Here is a 27,284-nt window from a genome sequence, read left to right on the forward strand (position 1 = left end):
GCTTCCCCCACGACCTGAAACAGCAGCCCCCTCCAGAGATCCCAGTGGGTGAGGTCTGTGCAAGCCTGCTCAGGGGGCATGGGGTGTCTAATGTCCATAGGGAAGCATCCTGCAGAGGAAAGGGTTCTCGGCTAGGAGGCAGGAGACCCTGGTTCAAGTCCCGGCTCTGTCACTAATTCACTGCATGACCTCAGCAGGTCCCTTCTCTGCCTGGGCCTCAGTCTCCCCATCTATAACACGATCTCCAAGAGTCCCTCTGGATGTGACATTTGCAGTGCTGTCTGCAGACTCTGCATGTGGCCCTTCCTGGGAGCCCAGAAGAGGTGACAGCCTCAGGGAAGTCAACTCACCGCGAGTTATTCTGGGTAACAGTGTCGGTTCTCCGGCCCCTGCCCTCAGCACCGGTAACCGACCACAAAGCTATCTGATAAACCGCAAAGTCTCAAAGCCAGCTGGGACATCAGTCTTTGAGTTCAAACCAATGTGCATAGAGAAGAGAAGGGCAGGGGCTCTGGAGCCAGAGGGTCCTAGGATCAAACCCCAGCTACACATCTTGCAGCTCTGTGACCCGGAGCAAGCCACCGACCCTCTCTGAGCCTCGCTACAACCACCCACCTCACAGGGTTTTTTGCAAACATTCAATGGACTCATGTATGACAGGTGCCTAGGACAGGGCCTGGCACCCCCTGAGCATGCAGGCAGGGCCAGCATCCTCACCCTCACGACCTCCCAGTGACAGACGGTCAGAAAGGTCTGGAGAGACTGAGAGAGTGGTCTCAGACCACATTGCAAGTGACAGGGCAAGACCTGAACCCAGGACTGGCTGACCCCAGAGCCACTATGCTGCCATAACAGTCATGTTGATGATGATAATGATAATGAGCTAAACGCCACCGTGACCTGGCTGGGTGGCCAAGGGCACACGGGGGTGGGGGTGGCAGAGGAAAGAAGCCAGACACTAACACCACCGATTCCACTGCCAGCAAAACCCAGCAAATGTCCTGTTCTGCCCTCCGTGCCCTCAGACATGCCCTGAGATTGAACGGGCACACGCTCAGCCCTCTGGGGTCTGTCCTAACAAGGGTCACCATGACAGCAGGGGAGACCACGGCAGGAGAGGACCCGCCAGCCAGAGCCCAGATGGTCTCAAGGTGCCACCCCCGGAGGCACCTTTAGGAACATCCTCCTGGGACCAGAGAAGCCCCTGACCACCTGCCCCATGCCAATCCAAGGTTTTGGCCATTTATATCAGCCACCTGTTCCAATTACCCGGTGTCCATATTCGCCAGATTCCCAGCACCATTCCCACTTTGGTGTCATTTACTGAAAACACATTTGAGACCTGGCAGCTCTGTGGATGCTCATAATCCAGAGCTGGATGCTGGGCATGGCCCTGCTCCCAATGCCTCTGCCTAGAAACCACACCAAGTGGGCACTGCCCACTGGGCCCCAAACCAGGCTACTCTGAGAAGGAAAGCAACTCAATGAGCATCTCACGGTGAAGGGCGATCTGCAGCCCAAATTGCAGGCCACCGTGAGGTTTCTGGGGTACCACTTCCAATCTCTTCCAGGCTTGCGACACCTTCATCACCTCCTCCAGGAAGCCCTACAGGATTTCCCCAGGATGAGTCACCGCCCATCCCAGTGTTTCCAGTCCCGGCACATGCAGTCCTCACAGCATGTGGGGTGCTGTAAATCTTCACTTCTCTGCCTGTCTTATCAGACTTTACTCTCCCAGGAGAAAGGGAGGACTTGCATTTACCATAAAATGCTTATTACGTGCTAGTCTAGTCACTTTACACCCACCATAGCTCCGTGAGCCAGGTGTCAGCACTCCCACTTTACAGATGAGGAAACGGATGCTCAGGAGAAATTACTTGCTCCAGGTCACGCCCAGGTCCCTCTGACTCCCAAGCCTGAGCAGGCTCTCGGTGGTAAGAGGGTCTCATCAGCTCCATAAACCCCACTCCCTTCCACGCCCCCCAGCACACTGCTCAGAAAACCCCCCAAATGAGGCACAGGGTCAGAGGCACAGATGTGTGCCCAGGGGCCACAGTCACCGACTTGGAAAAGAGCCACTTGGCTGGGGATTTGTTCTGACCGTTTACTCACTTCTCAGGGCCCTAGAACCACACGGGAAAGGCCTGCTATTCCTCCTCCACTGGGCAAGACGGATCCACCCACAGCCCTGCCCCCGGCCACCCCTCCAACTGGCTGCAGCTAGCACCTGATGAGCAAAACAGGCACCAGCTTCGGAGCTGGACCGAACTGAGTCCAAACCCCAACATTACTGGCCACATGCTTCTGGGCAAATGATGCCCTGCCCCTGAGCCTCCCCATCTGCTCATCCACAAAATGGGGATCATAAAGGCCCCTCCCCGGGGCTGCCAGTGTGTGAAAGAGATGACTCTGAATAAACGGAGGCTCTCCTGCCTGCCCTGCCCTCCCTGTCGCTACCTAGCTCTGAGGTCTGAGACAGCACCCTTGTCTCTCCAGGTCTCAGTTTCTTCTTCTGTAAAAAGGGCTCAGTTCTTTCGGCCCCCCTGCTCTATGGAAAGCACGGTGGGCGGACGGCCGCAGACTGTCATGAGGCCCCCAGGCGCTGACTGCAGAGGTCCCACACTTTCCCCACCAGACGGGGATGCTGGCAGGGGCAGACGTGTGCCTCTGAGCGAAGCACTGACCGTCCCGTGCTCCAGGTTCTCCATCTAAGGGGTGGGGCTGATGGAACCACCTCCCTTGTGAGGCTGGCGTATTAAATGAGTCCATACGCCATAAGTACTTAGCACAGAGCCCCGCTCAATAGAAGGATGCTAATGATTAGCCACGGAACGTGGGCTTCACGTTGTCTTTCTTGCCATGGAGAATGGGCAGCTCAGCCTGGGGTGGCAGCTCCATTGGGGGACTGGCCAGGGTCCCGGGCACCAGCAGGATACCTGGGTGCCAAACCAAATGCCCTGCTATCAACTGGCAACACACGGGGCCGTCAAACAGACACACGGGAGGACGTCTCATCTCTCTCGTGTCCAGTCCAGTGCCATGTCCCAGTGTGGCACAAGACCTGGCACCGAGGACACCCCAGGGAGGGGGTGTTGGGTGTTTCTGGGACTCCAAGCCCAGGACCCTCCGAGCGTCCTCGGCAGCCCGGCTCCGTCTGGCTGTTGGCTTCGATTCCGTCTTCCTTCCCCCACGACATTCAACAAACATTCCCCAGTGCCCACTCGGGAGCCAAGGGCCGGAGCAAGGAAGTGGATTAGGAGCGTTCTCCTCCCCCGAGGCATCCCGGCCTCAGGTCCTCAATCCCTGCAACTCAGCAGGGCGGGAAGATCCGGGCACTGGCTGCCTCGTGCCCTGGAGCGGGAATGGCAGGGGGTGCTCATCCTGGGCTCCTGGGGCCGAGCAGCATCCTTGCTCTGCCCATCAGTACCCGGGGGCAGGAGGGAGGGAGGCAAGGATCCACCACCACACTGAAAACAGTGGTTGTCTCCAGAGAGGGAACAGTGTGGCTGGGGGACAGGGATCGGAGAGAGACTTGTCACTCTGTCCCCTTCTGTATCTTCTTTTTCAATCGTGGTAAAATACTCATCATATAAAATGTACCACCTTAGCCATTTCTAAGTGTACAGTTCAGTGGCGTTAAGTAAACTCACGTTATGCAACCATCACTACCATCCATCTCTAGAACTCTTCATCTTGAAACTGAAACTCTGCTCCCATTAAACAAGAACTCCCCATTCCCCCGCCCCCAGCCCCTGACAACCACCATCCTACTTTCTGTCTCTAGGAATGTGACTACTCCAGGTGCCTCATGTAAGTGGAATCATACAGTATTTGTCCTTTTGTGACTGGCTTATTAGCAGAATGCCCTCAAGGTTCATCCACGTTACAGCATGTGTCTGAATTCCTCTCTTTCCGTATCTTTTTAATTTTGAATGATGTAATGTATCACCTAGTCAAAAAGTGAAATCCCTGTAAATTTTAAAAAGACAAAAATACCTGCTCATTGTCCCCTTGTTTTAATTGCATGAGTATTTTACAATGATTACACAATAAAATGGAAAAAAATCAGGGAAACCAAACCAAAAAAAATTTACAACCCACCCAGTGCCCGCCCCAGAGAGAGTCACTGTGAATATTAGCTGCACATCCTTCCCAATTCTTGCTTTTGAGATTTTTTTTTCTTACGAGATTTTTTTTTAAGTGAAAATGGGATCAGCCATATGAGGTTTTCAAGTGTACTTTTTCTATTTCACGACACACGGCAAGCATCCTTCCGAGCGGGTGATACAGAGCTGGCTGGGGCACCAATGATCTAACGGGTCCTGCACTGTTATTCCCAAGTGCTAGCAATCTAAACACTGCCAAGAGCTTCTCGGTTCACACGTATTTGCACACCGTCCAGCTACCTCCGCGGAGTGGGTTGCTGGGTCAAGGGTGCAGGCCTGGAAAAGGCTTCTGTGTCCCTCCAAAGCGCTGTGTGTGACAAGGCTGCACTCTCGGGGGCTCGGCAGCTGCTGGAACCCAGACAGCTGCCCAGGGAGCCACGGAAAAGCAGGGGCCCCGGGTCCTCACCCCAGCTCCTGCAGCAACACTGTTTTGTGCCTCAGTTTCCCCATCAGTCAAAAGGCTGCCTCTCCCTCGGGTGGAAGAAGACCCCACCATAAGTGCCCTTCCTCCCCTCACTGGGGTGGCACTCTGCCTTCCCCAAGGAGCAAGGGCTGAGAGATCAGGCGCATCGGAGAAAGGGGCCCACAACTCTCTTCTGAAAGGAGAGATGTTCCCACCTGTAGGTGAGGAGCCCTGAGCAAGCGGCCACATGCTAGGGTGGGGCAAGACAAAACAGCATCCCCGCGGCACCCCTAGCCACAGGCGTGCCCAGCTGCATCACACTCGAGGCCTGTGCCTGTGCCGTAGACTCTGCCTGGAGGCTCTGCTCTACACACCCTCTCTGTCATCTCTCTCTCCTGCTCATCTTATGCCGACATCAGGACCCAGCTTATAGACCCCCTCCTCCAGGAAGCCTTCCCTGACTACTTGGTCAAGGTCAAGGGCCCCTCTTCTGGCTCTGAAGGCCCCAGTCACTTGCTACTGAGGTTACCTGTTCCCCTGGTGGTCTCCCTACTTAGCCCAGCTCGTGCAAGATCAGGCCCATCTCTAGCTCCCAGCTGCCACTCCAGAGCCCAGCACGGAGCCTGGCACACAGTAGGCACCAAGTAAATATTTCCTGGAGAAAGGGCCCATCGAGTGTCACCACTAGGGCCTTCCTCAGGAGATTTCATCTGGAGCATAGCACTGGCTCACTGTGTCGCCTTGGACATGCCCTCCTGCCTGCCCTCCCCACCAGCCTCAGTTTCCCCAGACAACCTCCACAGTCCCCTCAGCTCTTCTGCTCTCCTCCAGTGATCCTCTTCTCTCCTCTCGGCGCCTGGGCCTGCCTCACACGGGGTGGACGGCAGGAAGGTCGGCACTCCCAGCTCTCCTTCCCCAGGACTTGGCGTTTCTGCCCAGGTCTGACCGAGCCCCAGAGACGCTGCACCCCACCCCACCCCACCCCAGCTGGCCTTCAGCGCCTCTCGGCCTCGGGGCTCCAGCTCCGGCCCAGGTCCAGAAGCCAGCAGGGGGTCTGGGCACCCAGGCCAAGAAGCAGGAGGCCCGGGGGGGGTCTGTGCCCAGGAGGCTCGGGGGCTCCACCCAGGGATATGTTTACAGCTCTGAGGAAATCAGCTACTCCCAAGGCTATTCTGGAAACCTAATGTGCACTTTGGGTCTCTCGGTTGTTTATTCCTGGTGACTGTGCCGCCCACAGGTAAATGCAGGGCGCTGTGGGTCTGCAGCTCGATGCGTCTCCCCATCAAAGCCACATCACTCCCTGGGGCACGCCTGTTCACCGCCAGCAACCCTGGGGCCAGCTGCTCTGGTTTCCAAGTCTCCCTCATCATCCGCAGCCTGGACAAATAAGGGGTCGGAGCCATGGAGAGCCCACCGGGTAGGAGCTGACACCCACCCCGTCCTCGATTCCAACCAAGGCTCTGCAGCCTCGAGCAAGTCCCCTCTCGAGGCCTCAGTCTCCTCATCTGTGTAATGAGTCCCCTCTCGAGGCCTCAGTCTCCTCATCTGTGAAATGAGTCCCCTCTCGAGGCCTCAGTCTCTTCATCTTCCCACCTGGATCCAATAAGGATGGCCAAGCACAAATAGGCTTAGGTGTGAAAAAGAACTCACAGAACACGGGATCCCAGGATGTCAGACGGGGGCGCTCAGAAGCCCAGGCATACGGAAGTGAGAAGCCGGATGCTCAGAGAGGTGAGGTGACATGCCCAAGGTCACACAGCCAGGCGGCGGCAGAGCAGGGACTGAACCCCAGAGCCCGTGTGCTTCCTGCCCTGCTGCGGTGAGGGGAGGAGGACGTTCCCGAGCCATCGTCAGGAGGAAGGCGGGAAGAGGGACAAGGACCCAGGCAGCCAATTACGTGTGGGCTTGTGCAACTGGAGACGGGTCGCGGCGGCTGCCTGCATGTGCAGCGTCCTAATTGTCCTAACCGGCCGGGAGGGCTCCAGGCACGGCCGGGACGGGTAACAGACCGCGATCCCAGCGCCAGGAGAGGGGTCAGCGACTAAACACAGCCCCAGGGTACCAACTCACGACTCAACACCCACCTCCCGTTGTCACACGGGCCCTGACACTCAACTCGATGCGGACCAGTGGGGAGGGCCCGGGGTGTCCCCAGCGCACACGCACACACAGAGCATCCTTGGGGCTGGGGTACCCCTCTCAGCGGACAGAGAAGTCAGTGCCCTCTGGGAAGACGGAAGGGGGAATGAAACGGACAGACACCCAGGGATCCTTCTGTGACAGTCAAGCACCTTACTGGAGCCTCTGGTTTCCTCGCCCCCATTCTGCCAATGGGGAAACCGAGGCTCACAGAGGTGAGGCGACTTGTCCAGGGTCACATAATCAAAACAGCTGACATGAAGTGTTAGTATGCGATAGGCTCTATTACCTCATTTAATCCTCACACCTGCCTTATGAGGCAGCTACTATTATTATGCCCGTTTTACAGATGAGGAAACTGAGGCCCAGGGAAGTGAAACAAGTTGTGCAAGGTCACAGAGCTCGGAGGTGGCAGAGTCAGGACTTGAATCCAGGCCCCAGAGCCCAGGCTCTTAAGCAGCAGACTCGCCTGCCTCTGTTCTCCTTAGGGAGCACCCCGAGCTGGGTTAGAACACGCGCCTCTCCCATCCCATAGCCTGGACTCCTTACTCTGTGCCAGGTGGCCTCATAATGGGAGCGGGAAGGTCAGGGAGCGTGTACCTCAGTCTACTGGGGGTCAGAATGGACCCCAAGTTGCATCACCTCCAAACCCCATAAACAAAGTGCTGAGGCCCCCACCTGGGCTGCCAGGTTGGGCCCGGCTTGGCCCGACCACGTGGCCCCTGAAGTGAGGTGCCCATTGGCCTGGCCCAGCCCCCCAGGGCCCTCAGATGGGCAGGGAGTCCTTCAGACACCAGGGGTCCTCCAGAGGGAGCCCCCCAAGCAGTGCCCAGGTCCTGCCAGGTGCCCAGCCCCGGGGCGGGGGGTAGCGCAGAGGGTCACCCACCCGGGCGTGCCAAAAGGCCAGCCCAGCTTCTCTTCCAGCTCAAATCCAACTGGGGCCTCTCTTCCCCTCTTCCCCTCTTCCCCTCTTTTCAGCCACACAGTCCCTGGCCTGGACTCAGCAAGAAGCCAAAAAGGAGATGGTCCCAGAGAGAGGGACGAGAGGGAGTGGCCTGGGGCAAGGGGTGAGGCCGTTGGCACTGCTCCCCTGCCCCGTGTCCCCAAACACTTGGACGTCAGACAGGCAGACTCAGCCACTCCTCAGCTGGTGACCTGGCAAAAGTGACTTTACCTCTCTGAGCCTCAGTTTCCTCATCTATCAAATGGGGTAACAACAGTACCCACCTCACTGGGTTGCAAGGATCGCACAAGACTGTGGACACCAAGCATTTGATATTTTGTGCATCTTAGCGAGCAGACCCCACTTCCAGCGGCTGAGGGGGCTGGCCCGGAATCCAGGGGCCTGGGCTTGGCTGAGATGTGCCATTCTTCCCCTCAGAGGCCTCCTCCTCTGGGTTCCCTCTCCCTCCCGCTGGGACAGGGATGCTGTCTGGTACCCAGAGTCTCCAAGTGCCCAGCACGTAGTAGGCCCTCAACCAGTATTTACTGGATGAATGAGCTCGTGAGCTGGAGCCATGGGGCGAGCAGTGAGCAGGGCCTGGGTGCGAGTCCCACTCTCCCTGCACTGACCCACTGTGTGACCCTGGGCCGGTCCCTGCACCTCTCTGGACCCCTGTGCACAAGGAAGCTCTGAGCACCCCCGGGAGCTCAGGCTCTCTCTCCTCCTGCCTCTGGGAGACGGAAGCCAGCCACCCCCAGGGCAGCCTGCCCAGTGGAGGGCCTTTTCCCAACCTGCCTGGCCTCCTGGGGACAGATGGCCGGGTCCGTGCCCACCCAGCAGGCCCACGAGGGCAGCAGGCGGCTTCCTCCTGGTGACTTTGCCTCAGGATGGATGGAACACGGTGCGGTGTCTGTCAAGCCAGATGGCCTGGTTGGCCTGAGCGGTCAGGACACCAGCTGGGAGTCCAGCCCTGGCAAGTAGAGCTGCTTAACCCCTTCCCGCCCAGCCCCAGGAGTTAGTGTCCCTGGGGCAACTTAATCACTGTCGTCCACTCGGGCCTCCTGTCCTCCACCCTTGGGGGCGAGGGGGAGTCAGGGAGGCGGTAGGGCGGGAGGGGACCACGGCACGGGTAGGAGGGTAGCAGGTGCCCCAGCCCTCGTCTGAGGGCAGGCCTGGCCCGCCAGGAATCCGCCAACCCAGAGGGCGAGCAGGCGTGGGCACTGGTTCCGGCCGCGGCGTCCTGTGGAGCCACGTGCAGCCGGCCGCTCTGCTCCCAGGACACACGTCTGGGGCAGGGACCGCCAGGCCAGTAGGTCACCAGCCGCTGCCACCTTGATCAGGCTGGACGCAGCCCTGCCCCGTGAAGGAGGAGACCCAACTCCACCAGGCTGGCTGAATGGCCGCAGACACGTTGGTCAACCTCTCTGGGCCTCAGTTTCCCCTTCAAGGAAGGTGAGGCTGGGGTGATCCCTGGGCTCCAGGGCCTCTTCCGGCTCAGAGGGCTCCATGACTCCAGGAGAAGGAATGCGCCTCCCTCCCAAGAACTTGTAGGATCCTAAAGGGACTGGCCAGATCCTTTCTATACCAAGAGCGTGCCCCAATGGGTGTGCGTGAGTCAAGAGCAACTTCCAGCGGGAAGAAGGTAAGCTTTGGGGGCTTAGAGGGGGCGTGGAGCTGTCCTGAGAACTTGGGAAGGGTCCTCACCAGACAGTGGATGCCCACTCACTTCCTACTCTATGGAAGGCTGAGCGGGGGAAGCGCTGCATGTGGGACTACGGCTAGGGTCCAGGAAGCACTTCCCAACGGAACGCAGGTCTAGGGGAAGGCTCTGGAAGGCCTTTCCAAGGCAGTAAGATCTTTAAGTAGGATTTGGAATGGTCCAAGCCTCAAGACAAGGGAGGAACAGATGACCTCTGGAGACCTCTTGGGGACAGCAAGCCGGTGTCCACAAGGAACAGTAAAGCAGAGCCTCAGAGTCTGTACTCGGGTGCCCGGCCAACCAGACGTTCTGAACGGACAAGGGTGTCGCCTCAGGGCAGAGCACCGCCGAGCTCGGCCCCAGCCCGGGGCCTGCACACTGGTCCAGCCAGCATCTCTGGATGTCTCTCAGGACAGAGGCTGCAGAGGACTCCAGAAAAGCCAACAACATGTCAAAAGAGCCGAGGAGGAAAGGGCTGGGCGAGAGGGCAGCCAGCCAGGAGTCGAGCCGTCTGTCAGCACGGCAAAGAGGCGAGAACAGGGGGCTGGGGTCCACAGACCTGGCTGTGAGGCCTAGCTCCACCACCAACTTGCTGTGTAACCATGGGCAAATCACTGCCCCTCTCTGAAAAAAGTGTGTGTTGGGGGAGAAACTAAACAATCTCTAAGGACTCTTCCAGCTCTGATTTAACAGTCTTTTGGCAACCTCTCTAGGGACAGAAGTCTGCCTTTCTGGTCCATACAGCATCATCCCCAGGGCCCAAGCACAGGCACAGGGGTCCTGAAGAGGATGGATGGATGGATGGATGGATGGATGGATGGATGGATGGATGGGTGGGTGGGTGGGTAGATGCGTGGGTGGGTGGGTGGACGGGTGGGTGGGTGGATGGGTGGATGGGTGGGTGGATGGGTGGATGAGTGGGTAGATGGGTGGATGGGTGGATGAAAGATCAAGTGCAGTAACTCCTGAGAAAGAAGAGCAGAAGGTCCTAGGTGTCCCCTGGGAAGATTCCTTACACTTGCCCACAAGACCTCCCTAGGATCACTTTCCCACAACTACAGACTCTCCAGTGTGTAATCTCCTTTCTCTACCTTGTACATACATGTGTACCTACCTACACATGCATACTTACACACCCAGCACACACTCCAAGCACAGTGACCCATCTCTTAATCCTGAGAATAGAAATTAAAGCTATGGGTCCCCAAAGCCATGAGATTTATCTGCTCCAGCCTTCCCCCAGGGCATCTCGGCTTTCTGAAGTACCTCCCAAAGCTGGGTTTGAAATGACACTTAACAGTGGTGGAACCCAGTGGTGATCTTTTAAGCCAGAGAGCCCCAAGTTCACATGCCAGCTCTGCCACTTTCTGGCTACGACAAGTAACAAGTCATTTCACCTGCTGAGACTCAGTTTCTTCATCTGTACAATGGGCATAAGCACGCTACCCTTCAGGAGTGTTGTGATGTTCAGGAGAACATGTCCATGAAGTTTTAGACTGCACTGGGCACACAAGATGCTCTCGGGACACAAGTGAGACAAGTATGATGGGGTTATGTGAATCCTGGCTTCCTTCCTGGAGGAGGTGAGGGAGAACCAAGCCTCCCAGGACTTCTCTGTTGGGGCCCTGCAATCGCTTCCACCTTGTTTCCCACCTGACGGGGTGATGTGCCCGGATGTAAATCAGGCAGAAGCTTCAAAGCAGCCTTTGCCTCAGAGACGAAACCCTAACCCAGCCGCCCTGACATCAACCCTGGAAAAACAATGCCAGGACAGCCTTTGACGTCACCTCTCCCCCAAGGTCAGGGAGCGAGCGCGTCACCCACACGGCCTCGCAGGGGCAGCCTGTGGGCCGGGCGAGAACCCAGAAGCCAGCTTCCCATCGCCTTCCAGGGGCCCCCAAAGGAGGAACAGCTGTCCCGCTGTCTGCTGCGGGGCAAGACAGGGCATGAACCCCATTTTCCAACTTCAGTATCTCAGCCCAAGGTCCAGGGCCAGGCACGTGCGGCCCATTTCTAAGCCTGGGAGACTTAGCCCATGAGTGTGGCGGGCAGTACTCTGGAAGAGTCTGCCAGACCCAGGTTCAAATCCAAACCCTAGCTCTGCCTCTGCCTCACGCTGAGACCTCAGACCAGGACGTGACCTCCTGAGGCTGCCTCCGTATCGGCACAAGGAGGCAGGGACAGAGACAGACGCCCTCATTCAAGGCCACTCTCCAAGGCCACTGGGAGCCACAGGCTCCGGGCGACACACTGTGCTGGACACAGCCTCGAATGCTAGGTCTTGCCCGCCCAGAGACCCTGCGCTGACAGTCTGCTGAGCAGGAGAGGGGACGTGACCTTCTCGCTGGCCAGGCAGGCGGCTCTGCAGGGGAAAGGAAGTGCCCTGAACACAAAAGGCCACTCCACCGCCGGAAGGGGGAGGGAGAAGGCAGTTCTCACTGCGCGGGGCCTGGGGGCTGGGAGGGCCAGGCCTGGGCAGAGGGGACAGAGGGAGAAGAACCAAGGGGCCATGCCCACACCTAGCCCTCAGCTCACACTAGTTCACTGAATCCTCACTGCAACCTTGTGAGCTGAGGCTGTCATCCCATTCTACAGATGAGATGACTGAGGCTCAGGGCGGGGACGCGACCCTGGCAGTCCCACAGCAGAGTCAGAGCCCCCACCCAAGGGAAGGCCCGGATCGCAAGCCAACAACGCACACAAAGGAAGAGCGAGCAAAGCTATTGCTTTTTAATTCCCCATGGATTTATTATGCCTCAAGGCACAGAAGGGAACAATCCAAGAGTTGAGAGTCCCCGGAACTTGGCATCCAGTTAATCCTGGCTCTGCCAGTAGCCTGCTGAGCTCAGGCCTCAGTTTCCCCAAGTCTTGATGTTCTAAACGTTAGTATTTTCTTTAAAGGCAAGTGTAAAACCTATTGCAGTGGAATATTAAATATAAGACTTTCCATATAAAACTGTGTACAGATCTAAACGTACTACCTGTCAGGCCACAGCCCCAGCCTGGGGACTCAGGAAACACGGTGTCGTGGGGATGGAGGGTCAGCCTTATGGTTGACCAACTCCAATGCTCTCGGCAAAGTCCTCAGACCTTCCAACCCCAGGGCCTCCCCAGAGAAAGGGGAGAGGAATGACCCTCACTGGGCCCATGGGTCTCATCATCCCATTTTATACAAGAGGAAACCGAGGCACTGAGAAATGATGCAGCCAAGCACATGGCTGGCAGACAGGGACGGTAGGTCAGTCAGTCAGTCAACACCCCAAGACCCCAAGGCCGGGCTGAGGCCAGGGAAGTGCTTTTTGTTTTAAGGAGACAAACCCACAGCAACCTCAGACGTCCCTTCTGCAGGCCGAGAGCCTCGTCTGCAGCACGAGGACCTGGATGTCAGGCCGAGGGCCAAGGCTCTGTCTCTGTGGACTTCATTCGACAGGCTCTGAGGCTTCTTCGCCCCAAGTGCTCTGGCCTCCGGGAGTTTTTGAAATCCCTCTTTAAAGGACTAGCAGCCCCCAGAAGGATCCCTTAGCCCAAGAGTTTCAAAGGAGCCCTCTTCAGGGGACCTGGATTCCAGCCCCTATTCTGCTGTGTGACCTCAAGGGAGCTGCTCTCCTTCTCTGAGTTTCACTGTTCTCATCTGTAAAATGGTCATGGGCATGCAAGTGGGAATGGAGAGGAAAATATAAAAACTGAAGGACAAGCTCTCAGGTCTTTTTCAAAAGACAGAAGGCACGTCTACTCAGCCGGCATGACAGGACACAATGTGGCCCAGAAGCAGGGGGATGGATTAAATGACCTCCGAGAGCGCCTCAAACCCTCTGGGCCCGCCAGGGGGTAAGAAGTCTCAGGTGTGAGGGAGAGGGGACAGGCGGCGGTCAGATGAGAGAGGGAAGATGCGCAGCCCGGCCTCCCCAGCCCGCTCCCCTCCTCGTGCCTAATCCTCAGTCCAGACCCTGATGAGGGCCGGGCAGGCTGAGCCCCCATGGCCAGCATTGAGCTCCAAGACCTGGCAGCCATCCCTCTCACCAGGCAACCTCCCCTGCCACCCACCATGATGTCAAGACCCCAGCCCCAGAGTACAAGGGGCCCGAGGTGGCCACAAGTGGGGTCCTGACCCCAGGGCTCCAAGTCCGCAGGGTATAGACAGAGGCTCCGAGACACATGCTCACACGGACACACGGGCTCACAAAGCCCCAGCCACGGACAAAGAGCCCCCACCGAGGCCTGGCATCAGGCGGAGGGCGGGGGGGTCGGCGCCCCCCTCACAGCCCTGCCCTGCCTCAGAGCGGGGATGGGCGGGGCGAGAGAGCCAGCCACCAGGAGCAGAGGCCAAACCATGAGAGAGGGGAAAGAGGGAGAGGAGAGAGGATGAGAGAGAGCCAGCAGGGCCACGGGAGGGAGGAGGACAAGCAGGGGAAGGAGAAAGGGCAGGTGGCCAGGTTCTGGCCGTGTCCAGACGCAAGCCTGGGCACGAGGGACAGGCTCCAGACTGTTGAATGGCACCGCAGTCTCACCTCCAGGCCTTTGCACAAGCTGCTCTCTCTCCCTGGAGCACCCTTCCCCCTTCTCTTCCACTCTTACTGGACCTTCAAAACACAACTCAGGTGATATCTCCTCCAGGAAGCCTTCCTGGACTGGCCCTAAGCTGGCTCAGGTACCTTCCGGAATCCCTGGGTTTCAGGCACAACAGGATCCCACCAGGGTCCCACCTAGAACTCCAAGGCTCTCTCTCTGGTCCTGTGGTCTGCCTTTGCAACAAGCTCTCTCCAAAGCTACTCCAGTCCCAGTCTTCCCGCCCTCCCCATCATCTCCTGCTGGATGGCCTTCTGTCCGTTACCACAGCAGCCCGGGGCAAAAAGGGCGTGCCGATGGGCCCTGGGAAGATGCAGCGACCCTGCCCAGAGAGGAGCCTGTCTGCCTGGGAATTTCACAAGGTCCACTTAGACCAGCAGCTCTTCCCCTCCCCCAAGACGGCAAACAGGCGGCAGCAAGCCAAGAACCATCTTAAATAACCCAAGTAATAAAAATGGCCAATTAAGAGGGCGGAAGGCAGTGTCTCCACTGCGGGGGCGTCTCTCCATCCAGCAGCAGATGAGCGGGGGCCTGTGTGAAATTGTGCATCCCGAAGTCGGAGCACGCGGGCCGTAGAGCGCTGAGCAAGCATCTCAGAGACAGCTCGGAGACAGCCACGCGGAGGGGCTCCTGCCCCGGCCAGGGCCAAACGCCATCCGACTCCCGCCCCTGCTCCTCTTCCCAGGACCCCCAGCCTCACTCAATAATCACCCCGGCAGCTGCCAGTGTCTGAGCACCATCACCTCATTTAGTTTCTGGAGCCATTCATGCAATATGACTGTCCCCATTTTGCAGATAAGGAATGAGCAAATGCTCATTTGCTCAGAGAAGCAAATGACTCTCAAGGTCACGTCGCCAATAAACAGCGGAAACACTCTTGGCTTCCTCTCTTCCCAGCTTCTAAGTTCCACACAAACGCTCTGCTCCAAGCTGTCTAGTTTCGCAGGTTTCTGTCTAACACCCCATCACAGCTTGCCTCGGGATCCAGGGGAGGCGTGAATATAAAGGCAAGGGGAGGATGAGACATTTCATGCAGCTTCGAGTAGCCCCAGGCTATATGCGATATTGGAGGAAAAAACAGCAGTATGGGTAGGGCCCAGAGCTTCCAACCATTTAGTCACCATGGGGACATCCCTCAACAGTTTATAAAATGCTTCCACGGGCATCACTTCATTTAATCTTCCAAACGGCCTCATGAGGTCAGATTTAATACTCCCATTTCACAGAAGTGAAAACTGAGGCTCAGAGCAGGAAAGCTGCCTGCAACAGGCATGCCCCTTCCTGGGTACCACACAGGATAAAAGGTTGAATCTGGAGCCTGACCTCCTGGGTTCGAATCTCGGCTTGCCGCTTATGAGTGGTCTTGGCCCAGTTCCCTCAGTGTCTCTGTGGCTCAGTTTCAGCATCTCTAAAATGGGCTAATGTTAGTACCCAACTCACAGGGTTATTACGAAGATACATGAATTAAATGTTTGTAAACTGCTTTGAATGGAGCCTGGCAGAGTCAATGTGGTATAAATATTTGTTTAATAAATTAACTAATAAATATGTATTGTGCCCCTAGTATGCACAGGCTCTACTTGAGCAGGTACCTGTCACGTGGCATTGTCTCATCTGCCTGCGTCCCCAGACTCTGAGCTCCTGGGCAGGGGCTGTGTCTGCTTCACCCCGGTGCCCAGCACAGGGCCTGGCCCGCGGCGGGCACCCAGGCACTGCCGAGAGAATGGAACCCTGGCTTCTCGGACGTCTACACCCAGCAGGTTCACCTTCCCCAAGGAGAGGCACGGAATGACTGTAGCAAGGTCCCTGAACCCTGGCAACGCTCATGGCACTCCCCAAAAGCAAAAGTTAGGCGACCAGAGCCCAGGGCGGAGGCCACCGCCTCCCACCCCCAGAATGCCCTTTGCCCCATCCTGCTCGTTATCAGTTGGTGAGAAGCCCTGGCCACCGCCCTGGGGCACTTAGGGGCCGGGTGTGATAAAAGGGCATTAACTTAGAGTCTGAGACCCACATCCAGGCCTGGCTTTGCTATGTGATGTCAGGCAAGTTACCTTTCCCCTCTGAGCCTTGGTGTCCGTCCTGCAGAACCGCCACAATGTTTAAACCAGATCACGTGGCAAGTGCCGGACAGGTAATAACACGTGCTCCCTGCTCCCCATCCCCTCCCTTGCCAGGCCCGCCAGCCAAGGTGTGCCAACCTCTGTGGCTGACCAGGACCTCCCCCACCCAGAGTCAGGCCCCCAGTAGGATCATCTCCAAAGAGCAGGGCGCTGGACGGTGGCCCCGGAGGCTCACCTGCCTGCCACTGCCAGTGATTCATTGGCTTCTCAAGAAATAATTACTATCAAGCGACAGCAGGAAGTCTTCCCAGTGTAGCTGCCGCCTCCTGCTCCGCCACCCGCTGCGGCAATATTGTGACAGGCACCGGGGAGACCTCGCGCCTCGGCGTGCCTCCTGCCTGCCTCCTCACCCTGGGCCAGCCTTCACCAGCCCTCAGGCCGCACGGGACAAGGCCAGCCTAGCCTGCGTCTCCCCCTGGGAAGAGCACTGAACTCGGGGTCTGGAGCCCCAGACTGGACTTGCTGCAAGATCTGGGGCAGATTTCTTCACCTCTCTGAACCTCTCAGCTATAAAATGGGCATAATCAACTCCCACCTCTTGGGGTTCCTCTAAGAATTAAATCTCACTTATTTAAAGAAGTCATCACAGAGCCCAGCACATAGTAGGTGCTCAATCAATGGTAGCTATTAAGTCATTATGAGTTATTTTTAAACCTTTTTTCGAAAATGCTTTCACACTCCACAATTTCAATTGATTTTTTACATCAACCTTGGGAAGCAGAATTCATAAGAAATCTTATCCCCATTTTACAGAGCGACAAACTGAGGTGCAAGAGATTACATGGCATGTGCAGAATCCAGCCCACTCCAGTGAGGTTACAGAGAGAACAGGCTTCCCAGGGCACTGGACAAGCCCAGCTTCCCACCGTCCCCATTCCCAGGTGGGCAACGGGAAGCTCAGATCATGCCACGGGCCAGCGAGGACCACCACCTGGACTCCAAAAAGCTCTAGCTGCCCCAGGCCACCACCCAGGGGGCTCAGCGAGGCCACAGCCCCTCGAGGGAACCAGAGGCATTTGCCAAATTTACTGTTGAGTGACAACTACCCTCTCTTGTTCCAGGAACTAGAGTAAGAAACCACATCCTGCCCAGGAAGCCAGCACTGGTGCCCACTGAGGGTGGGAGGGCACTGCCCTGGAGGGCAGGCAGGAGCATCAGAAATCTGCACCAGGCCCTTTTCTGGCCTGGAATCCTCTAAAAACCTGCAGCCAGCAAGGCCCAGAGCCTGCACGACTCTCAGATGCTGCCAGCAAGGGCAGGGACCACCCTCTCCCAGTTTCCGGCCTGGTTCTCAACTCCTGCCCACCTCACAAAGCCGGCATCACTCACTCCTCAGGACACCCACCCTTCTGCCCTGTGAAATCTTGCTGTGTAATTCTTTTGGAACGTCACTATTCACAAACAGCTGTAGCTACTTTACTCCTCCCACAACCTTGGGACACAGAGCTCAGCATGCCCCTTTTCCAGATGAGGAAACTGAGACTCAGAGAGGCAAAGCGACCAGCCTAAGCTCGCTCAGCTTCTAACTCCTGCGCTGGGGGCTGACATCTGGCGCCAGGCGATGGGTGTTATTCAAACTTCCTGAACGGATGTGTCGAGACTGAAGAGCAGGTCTCCTGACTCCAAGTGCAGACCCTTCCCTCCACAAGCTGCGAGTCCCCAGATGTAGAGTCCATGCTGGTCACCCGTGTCGTCTGTGCCTTACCTCCCCCAGCCCCGCTGGGGGCCCACGAGCACGCAGCAGCCAGGCACAGACCCCTCCCTCGTGCACAAATGCTCAGCGTGGCCCTGGCTGGGCTCTGCAAGTATCACACAAAGAACACAGACCCAGAGCCGCCCCCACAGAGCTTACAGTCAATGTGCCGCAGACACATCCCGGGCAATTACTACTCAGGGTGTGGAGTGCTGCGATGGGGGAGGTGGTGGGCGCTCAGGAATGCCTGACAGAAGAAAGGCAGGGCAGAGCACAGGGGACAGCGGAGCTGCCTCCTTCCCTGTCCCAGACCTTCAGCCATCCATGACATGGGAAATAAACAGAACGCCAGCCAGGCTTCACCTCCCGGATGGGATCAAAAGCCAGGACTCCAGATGCAAAGGCCACAGCCTCCGGTATCACTGACACACGGCACGGTGTAAATCAATTCCCCTGGAAGTCAACGCATCTCCTTGCGGCAAACAGCGCGTTCAAATTCTGGGTCTACCCTTCTATGTCCTTCAAATACCGACACGTGGGTATTTGGCCACGTGGGGATGCGGCCACGAGCCTGGAGAGAGAGCCGGAGAGCGTATGAGATGAGAGTGTGTGAGAGTGTGTGTGTGTGTGTGTGTGTGCTGGGGGAGCCCAGGGGGGCCCCCCCGCATCCGGTGGCCGAGGCAGAAGCCCCGCCTGCATTCCTGGGAGAAGGAATCTTCAGCGTCAGCTGTCTCCCTGCTTCCTGCTTCCTCTTCTTTTCTGGGACCTCATTCCCCTCCCTCTAGCTTGAGGCTCTGAAAATCCCTCCCAAATTTGTCCCCAAGAAGAACGCCAGCCCAGCCAAGGACTCTGGAACACTGAGGAGCCAGATGGAGGGGGGTTTGTGGGTTTCTTTGAAGAGAGGTTGGGAGAAAGGGCGGGGGGTGGCCAGAGATTTCCGGAGGCACAAATCAACCGCTAAGAGTAGGAAGAACACCCTCCTTAGAGATGCTGGACAAAGCAGCAGCCCCCCCTCCGCCCCCAGCACCATCCCTGGCGCCTTCCACAGGACAGAGAGAGGGACGTGTCCTGAAATGGATGTGCTGGGCAGCCCAGCGCCGCGCCGAGATCGTGTCCATGGACGGCACAGACGTGCGGGGGAAGGGATGGGCTGGCGGGACACACCAGGAGCCTACCAAGCCCCCGGTGCCTTAACACGTGGGCTCATTTGTTCCTTCCCCATCCCTGGGGGAGCAGCGTTCCTCTCCCTCCTTTACAGAAAGCGGTGGCTCAGGCAGCTCAGAGAGGCCAAGCAACTGCCCACAGTCACACAGAAAGTGGCTGAATGACAGAGCTGGGATTCGAACCCTTTGTCCACATCCTCGGCTGCCCCCCAGGAAAATCACAAAGAATCCATATCAGTGGCAGCTTCAGAAATAACGGAAGTGGCAGGGCACGAAGCCCTCCGGCCAGCCTTCCGGGCCAGCCTTCTGGCCTTGGGGCGTTTGGGGGCCACCACCCACCTGCTCAAGGGCCCCTAGGGCAGGGGACACTCCAGCTGGCTCACCCACCAGCCCTTTTTGGAGCCCTCCTTTCGGGCTGACAGCCCAGCCCTTTCCTGCTCACGATCAGAAATAGCTGTGACAAAAGTCCCTCCCATCCATGAAAGTGGCTTTTTAAAAAATGCTTAAAGGCAGAAGCACAAAAAGTGGTGAGAACTCTGCCCGGCCCCCACCTCAGGCAGATGACGTGGGCATCACCTCAGAGTGGTGAGGGAAGCTCTCGATGGCAGAGAGAGGTCTGCCCAGCTCAGCTTTGTGGGTCATGCCCCTCTGGGCCTCAGTTTCCCCATCTCTAAAATGAAAGTACTCAGCTGAATCAGCAATTTCTTTGTTTCTTTTTTTCCTCAACTGTAGAGCCCTGTTTTCCAATTGAATCTTCCTCAGAATGTCAATCTGAGAGTCACGGAAATGGAGCTGCTGTGGTTAATGTGGGCCAAATCCCAGGTGCTCAGCCCCTACTGTCCCCAGAATTGCCCCAAGACACCCTGCTCTGGACCCCAGGGCTCCAAAGGGCCCATCTGAAAACAGCAGGCTGAATGACCACCGTGGTCCCTCCAGGCTCTCAACCAAAGCTCCATCACCCCAGGCACCAGGGAAAACAAAGCAAGCCCTTCATGCTGACTTGAGTCAGGGGCAGACACTCGGCGAACTGCAGGGGGAGGGAACAAAACCAGCCAGTTCCAAACCACACTGGGCCTGGGACAGGAGAGGGGGAGGCCCAGACTGTCGTCCCAGGAGGCAGAAAGAGCAGCCCTGACCCGGGCCCCTTCAAGTCCCAGACTCAAAGTGTAGAGTGAGCTGGGAGGAGTCACCTGAAGGATCCCCTCATGTCAAGGTGAAGGACTAAGGCTCAGAGAGGGCAGCAACTGGCCTGAGGTCACACAGCGCCCAGTGGCAGAGCCAGACCTGGAGTCCGGGTCTCTTGATGCCAATTCAGTTGATGCACTTGTTTAAAGTTCGGAAAGATTCAGCAGGAATCTCCCAGGGAAAAGCCCCCAGCTTACAAACTCAGAACAGGATATTTTGGTGGCAGTGGGTGGTGACAGGGCAGAGATGTTTGTTTTGGTTTCCAAATCAACGCTTGACAACCTTGTCGCGTTACGGTTTCAGCAACCACATCTCGCTCGTGGTGAAGAGCTCAGGGCTGGTTGGAGCAAGGAGAAACCAGAGCAGTAGCATGCAGGGTCCGGGCAGCCCAGGCCAGGGCTCTGGTTTGGGTTGGTGCTTACAAAACATGGTTCCTGTACCAGTGATAGCACAGGAGAGGAGGTGAGGGGTTGGGGGTAAACAGGGGACTTTTTAAATTTAAACTTTATTTTATTTATTTATTTTTTTCTGTGAGGAAGATCAGCCCTGAGCTAACATCCATGCCAATCCTCCTCTTTTTGCTGAGGAAGACCGGCCCTGAGCTAACATCCATGCCCATCTTCCTCCACTTTATGTAGGACACTGCCACAGCGTGGCTTGAGAAGCGGTGCGTCACTGCACGCCCAGGATCCAAACCCGGGCTGCCAGCAGCAGAGCGCGCGCACTTAACCCCTACGCCACGGGGCCGGCCCCCTTAAATTTTATTGACTACATAGGTGAATGGATAGACAAAATGTGTCTCACCATACAGTGGAATATTATTCAGCAATAGAAAAGAACATACTACTGATCTATGCTCCGACACAGATGAACCTTGAAAACATCACATAAGTGAGAGAAACCAGACGCGAAAGACTATATATTGCATGATTCCATTTACATGAAGTGTCTAGAAAAGACCAATCTACAGAAACAGAAAGCAGATCAGTGGTTGCTCAGGCTGGGGTGGGAACAGGGATGAAATGCAAACGGCCATGAGGATCTTTTGAGGGTGATGCAAGTATTCTAAAACTGGGTTGTGGTAATGGTTGCACAACTTTGTGGATTTACCAAAAATCATTAAAATGGGAGGATTTTTATGATATGCAAATTATACGTCAATAAAAGCTGTTTAAAATAGTTGACATAAGTAATAATACAGGTGGTGGTACATGGATATAGCCACAAATCACGGAGGGGGAACTCAAAAAGCCTCCAGCTTGGAGAACAGTGACCTACACACGCCAGGCTGCCCTTTGAGGAGGCAAGTGGGGGGTCTCCGAGGCTGTGAGTTCCTCCAAGTGGACCCAAGGAAATCCTGAAAGCCTTCCTTTCCTGGCACAGGCTTCTTCCATTGCTCACTGCTTAGGACTCCGGGCTAGACGTCCTGGAAGAATCTGAAGCCTTCAGTGGCCAACAGTCCAGGCAAACCCCTTGGTCTCATTCCTCAGACTGTGACTTCTCTTACAGACAAGGGATCAGAAGTGAGCTGGGAACTCAAACTCAGATTTATAGATTGTCAAGGCTGGGAAGACCCTTTGAGATCATCTAGCCCAGTGTTTTTTAAACTTTTTAAAAAGTTGATCATATGCCAACCCTCCTCCCAAAAGAAAATTCTTACGAGAAACCCAAAAATAGAAACAATTAAAAACAGAATGTTACTTGTGTAAATTTATATTGTAGGTTCAAATATATAAGAGTTACCTACTCTAAATGCATTCAGTGAGGTTGATGAGGCTATTTTGATCCATCAACATTTAGAATTGGCATTGTGGAAGACAGGTCCACATGTCATTTAATTCTATCTCCAGTTTTGGCTGCAGAGTATCAAGAAAATCCTGACTCACACAGATAAGTCGCTGCGAATGGGAATTGTTTTTACCAGTTTGCTTTGTAATCTCAGAATACTCTTCAGACAAATGGAAAAGGCAGGAGAGTGGCTTTAACTTGAGGCCAACTACTAACAAGTTAGCTTATACGTGGATTTTGATGAGTTAACATTAAGAACTTAAAAGTGAGTGAGCCCATTTTTATGACCACGTTAACATTTTAATATATTTTTAAATATTAATTTTTATTTGATATTCAAGGAACCCCTACAGCATCTCTGAGGAAGCCTGGGGCTTCGAGGAGCACAATTCTAGCCCACCCACCTCTCACTCTACAGACAGGGAAACTGAGGCCCAAGGAAGGGAGTATACTTGCTTTGGAAAAACCCAAAGTGAGCCCTGAATCAAGGTCAGAAAAGACGCGTCTCCCCAGTTCACAAAAGAATGGAGGAAGAGAAGGTGCACACGCACCCTGGAGGGCGGGAAGAGAGACACCCGCACTCCACCTGTCTCAGCAGTGCCCGTCTCATTCCAGGCCAGTGCCAGCAGCTGACCTCACACCCCACGCCCTGGGTGCAACTCGAACAGAGCGTTGCTCAATGCCAACCTATCTCCCTCTGAGACTGGGCATGGTTTTTCCATCTCCTTAGTAGCCAGGTCCAAAAAGCACACACACAATAAAACAAACACAGCACAAGCCTGGGGCATGACGACACAATCAACAGTGGCAGACAGAAGGGCCCATCCCTCCGAGTTTCACCATGGAGAGCACATGCCTGTTTCCCTTCCCCACCCCAACGAAGCTGCCCACGAGGGGCAGGGAGGTAGCCTCCCCATGGCAAGACACCAAGACATTCTCAAGTCCTCAAGAGAGACAACTAGCCCTGGAGAGTAGCTCATCTCCGAGTGTGGTGTAAGATCTACCCCCAGAAAGCCAGGCCCTGCATGAGAGAAAGCTGAGACTGGGCATCTGCTCTCTGCTGGCTTGACAAAGAGCCTATCATCTTGATAACATCAGCTTGATTACTTTATACCTTCCAAAAACCATCACCACCCTACTCTTCCTTCATGCAACTGTGGATGGATTTTATTATTCCCATTTCTCAGGGGAGCAAACAGGCTTCCGAGTGGTTCCACAATCTCGCTAGCCGGTGATGGAGTGGGCATTTGAATCCTGCCCAACAGCCAGCCTGCCCACTGGAAAGAAATGCAAGGAGATCCTTGCCCAGCCACCAGGGCAGACCTCTGTGCTCATGGGAGCACCAGGACTCAAGGAGTGGAAGGAAAAATCCTTCTCAGCACATCCTCCCAGCCCTGGAGTTCAGAGCCCTGGCTCCCAGCGCAGGGTTGCCCATGCCTGGGACAGCAGCAGCCAGGACCAGAGGACCCCACCCCCACCCAGGCCTGCGATTCTACAGACAGACACTTCCCCTCTTATCAGAAAACCGAGCAGACAGTACTGTCAGCCAGACTGCAGGCAGGAAGCACTGTCAGTTTCTCAGCTGCGGAATCTGAGCTAGACAGCAATGTGCGGCCAGTCTTGCAGGCAGTCTGCCCTACACTCTAGCCAGAGATGGTGGGCTGGGTCCATTCGATGTCCAGTGTTCTAGCCGAAGGTTATCTCCTGCTGTGGGCCTTTAGGGCCGAGTTTGTTGTGACCCAATAAACCAGAACAATAGTGGGGTGGGGAGAAGAGGGGTGAAGGGAAGTGTTTTTAAAAGCTTGTGGCCAGTCTGATGTAGGTCTGGTTATCCAGCCCAGCCAGCTGGACCTTAGAGAGCTGCAGCAAGACGGCAGACCCTGGTCCCAGTGGGTAGGGACAGATGGGTCCATTTTCAAACACATGATCTCATTTAATTCAAGGAACAAAAAGCCAGTGGGTTGGTTAAGAGTTTTTTCTTTTCATCCATGAAGGGAAGGGAACCCACCTCCTACCTCCCTGGGAAAACACCCAAGCTGGGAGACAGACTAGCCAGGAGTAGTTAAAATCACTAGTTGAAATCCGCCCTTCACCACTTATTAGCCAAGCCACCTTAGGCAAGTCACTTGCATCTCTGTGCCTCAGTTTCCTCATCTACAAAATGGGGATAAGAATGCCCTACACTCTGCGTTGCCGTGAGGATTAAATGAGATCCCATAAAACCCCGATGGTTACGTCACCTAGAAAACAACGTGCCCGGTCCAATGACGGTGCCGAGGTGTCCCCCACCGTAGTCAGCGCCGCCCCCATTCTTGGAACCAGATAACTGAGTTTCCCAAGCGTGTGTAGGCAGGCGCTCAGCAAACACAGCTTCCAGCCCACCCGCCAGGACCAGCTGGCCGCCCCCGACCCCTCCCGAACACATTCCGCGGCTGCCGGGACCTGGGCGCCCCTCGCCGGGCGGGGTGGGCGGCGGGACCCCACTCACCTCCGCTTGTACTCGTCGCGCTCGCGCTTCACCTTGGCCAGCACGTTGTAGAGCGCGCGGATCTCGGGCGTGATGGTGTCGATCTGCACGCCCACGCCGTCGGGGTGCACCCACGACACGCCGGGGCCCTGCACGGTCTCCACGCCGCCGCCGCCCGTGCGCCGCACCTGCGTGTAGCTCCAGATGGTCCCGGGCAGGCGGCCGTAGTGCTGCGGGTGCGAGCCGCCGCCGGGGGGCAGGCCGCCCAGGGCCACCGCGTTGGCGTTGGCGCCGGCGCCGGCCGCCGCGCCGCTGCCCAGCCCGCTGGCCGGCGCGGGCGGCCGCAGCAGCTCGGGCCCGGTCTGCACGGCCTGCTCGCGGGAGAAGGTCTTGTAGCGCAGCCGCCGCTCGCGCTCGCTCTGCTGCTGCTCCAGCTGCTTCTCCAGCAGCCGGTTGCGCCGCTCCAGCTCGTGCACCTTGGCCAGGAAGCAGCGGAAGCGCACGTTGAGCCCCTTGAGGAGGTGGATGTTGGAGCCCAGGTCGTCCCGCAGCGCCGCCGTCACCGGCGACGGCCCCGGCCCGGCCCCGCCGCCGCCGCCCCCCCCGGGGCAGCCCGCGCCGCCGCCGCCGCCCGGCGGGCAGCCGAAGGCCAAGGCCATCTCCCCGAACAGCAGCGAGTTCACCATGCGCCGGCTGCGCGGCTCAAGGCCCCGGGCCCGCGGCTCCAGGTGCGGCTCCAGCTCGGGGCCGGGCTCCCGGCGCGGCCGGGCCAGGGCAGGCGCGGGCTCCAGCGCGGCCGGCCGGGCGGGTCCAGGTGCGCGCCAGATGCGGCCTCCGCAGCGACCGCGGGCGGACCGCCGCCGGATGTGGGCGCCGGGGCGAGCGCGGGACTCGGGCCGCGGTGGAGGCCGCGGCGGCTGCGCGAGGTCGCGGGGCTCGCGGGTCCGGCGCCGGGGCTGTCAGAGACGCTGTGGAGCCACCGCGGCAGCCGCGCGCAGAGGACCCTCGGCCGGCACTGCCCCTCTGCGGCGGGCCCCGCCCACTGCAGACACGGGCCCCGCCCCCGCCCTCGCCCCGCCCACCCCGCCTCGCTCTGCGGCGCTCCCCGAGCCCGCGGCCCCGCCCCCGCGGCCCGCAGCGCCGGGCCCCGCCCACGGCCCCGAGGCTCCGCCCACCCCCGGGCTCCGCCGCTCTCTCGGCTCCGCTGACAGGCTGTCTGCAGCTCCGGCTCCGCCCAGCTGCCGGCTGGACCACGCCCCCGCCCGCGCCGGGTCCTGCCGCCCCGCCCGGCTCCGATTCCTCGCCCCGGGACACGGACCGCAGAGCTGCGCCAGGCACGCGGTTAGCTGGAGCCACCGCAGAGCCAGCCCGGCCTCTTAAAGGGGCCGGCAGCCTGGGCAGCGCTCGTTTCCCCCTTTAGGGCGCCCCTTCCCCCACTCCTCTGCCAAGGAGGCTCCGCTTCTCTTTCACCCCCACCCCAATTCCCCCGGCCCCAAATTCCCACTGGGTGCGGGAGACCTTGGCCTGGAAGGGCTGGGGGACCATAGCATCCGAAGATGCATCAGCACCCCACCCCCACTCCAGCCTGGGGCGGCCTAGATCGACCTTCCCAGGATAAGGCAGCGCTTCCGCCGGCACGTCCCCCACGCGGAGAACCCGGGCGGGCTCCTTGACCGCTGCCCCTCCTTCAGCCGCTCGCCCGTCGTCCCGAGATCGACCTGGGCACTGCCGAGCCCGCTGGTCCCCGGGCCCACGGAGGCCGCGCTGAGTGGGGAGTGGGGGAGGGGGAGACGGAGCGAAGACCCTCCCGGAACATGACACCCGCAAGCTCCGCCTGGGCTGCTGGGGCTCCCCGGCCCTGAGTGACCACCTCCCACCACCGCACACCTCATACACTGAGATGCAGCTGACCCTGGAGCCGGGGGTCCATTTCGCTGAATCGCTTAGGGGGCAGCATGCCGGCGTAATCGGTCTGGAGGGCGGAGCCAACCCAAGGACGCATTCATTTGTTTACTCATTCACTCGTTCAAATCTGTTTTCAGAGCTACCACCCTAATGACCAAATTCTGCAGTCTCCTCGTGTCTCTTGAACCAGTTTGCAAACATCTGTCGTTATTTTTTAAATGGTAATAATAGCTCCCATTATTGAGTGCTTAGTATATGTCAGATGTCATGCTTAGTTATTATCCCCCTTTTACAGAGAGGATCACTGAGACCAGAGGAACAGCAAGCGATCCCAAAGCGCACGCTCTAAGCGGCGCTGCTAGACTTTGTCCATGTCCCCATTCGATCCTCACCGCAAACCTCCGAGGGGAGGCGACCCCCACCTTTGAATGCCTGTGGCTTGCCCTGTGTGCACTTAACCAGATATGTGGCATGTTCCAGATTCTTCTGTCCGCATTTTTTGGATTGCAATTTAATTTTTGTCTTGTTATTAACTTTTGTGTTTGTTTTGTCTCGCTGTATGTAAGCTTTAGGGCAGGCACTCTGTCTTACAGGGACAGTGGCTTGGTGTTCTCAGTGACAAAAGGGACACAAAGGAGACCCGGGCTTGCTCTGGGGTGAGGTCATGGCTGTGATGTTCGTCTACTGTTTTTGATTCAGTCTCCAGAGCAAACCCTCCCCATGTTTCCTTCTCTCAATGCCAGCTCCTTGCTCCCTGACAAAGAGGCTCACCTTTACAGCACACAGCGCCACCGAAACTCACTTGTGCTGAAACTTTTCTCTGCTTAGCCCAACCCAGTGTGGTCACTGCTATCTACTTCATTCTCTATCTCTCCCCAATTTTCTTGTTTATCTAACCTAAAGAATCAAAACCCCTTTGCCTTAAAGCAGGAGTTCACAGACCCCCAAGGAGGCTGAGGATAGAATTCTGAGGGGTCCATGACACTAAGATGGAAAAAAGTTATATCTTCATTTTCACTAATCTCTACATGGCACTTAGCATTTCCT

At 57.1% G+C, this 27,284-nt stretch overlaps 1 protein-coding gene across 1 annotated transcript in view; it reads right to left on the minus strand.

Annotated features, from left to right (window-relative positions):
- IFFO2 (intermediate filament family orphan 2) overlaps positions 1-25,239 on the minus strand; it is a 46,959-nt gene extending 21,720 nt beyond the window's left edge. Inside the window, exon 1 of the mRNA XM_058553048.1 lies at positions 24,354-25,239. Coding sequence (XP_058409031.1) covers positions 24,354-25,018 — 665 coding nt within the window. The 5' untranslated portion in view covers positions 25,019-25,239. The remainder of the gene's footprint in view (positions 1-24,353) is intronic.
- Positions 25,240-27,284: the final 2,045 nt, after the last annotated feature.

The sequence above is a fragment of the Diceros bicornis genome, chromosome 13 (genome assembly GCF_020826845.1).
Source record: "Diceros bicornis minor isolate mBicDic1 chromosome 13, mDicBic1.mat.cur, whole genome shotgun sequence".
Taxonomy (NCBI): Eukaryota; Metazoa; Chordata; class Mammalia; order Perissodactyla; family Rhinocerotidae; genus Diceros; species Diceros bicornis.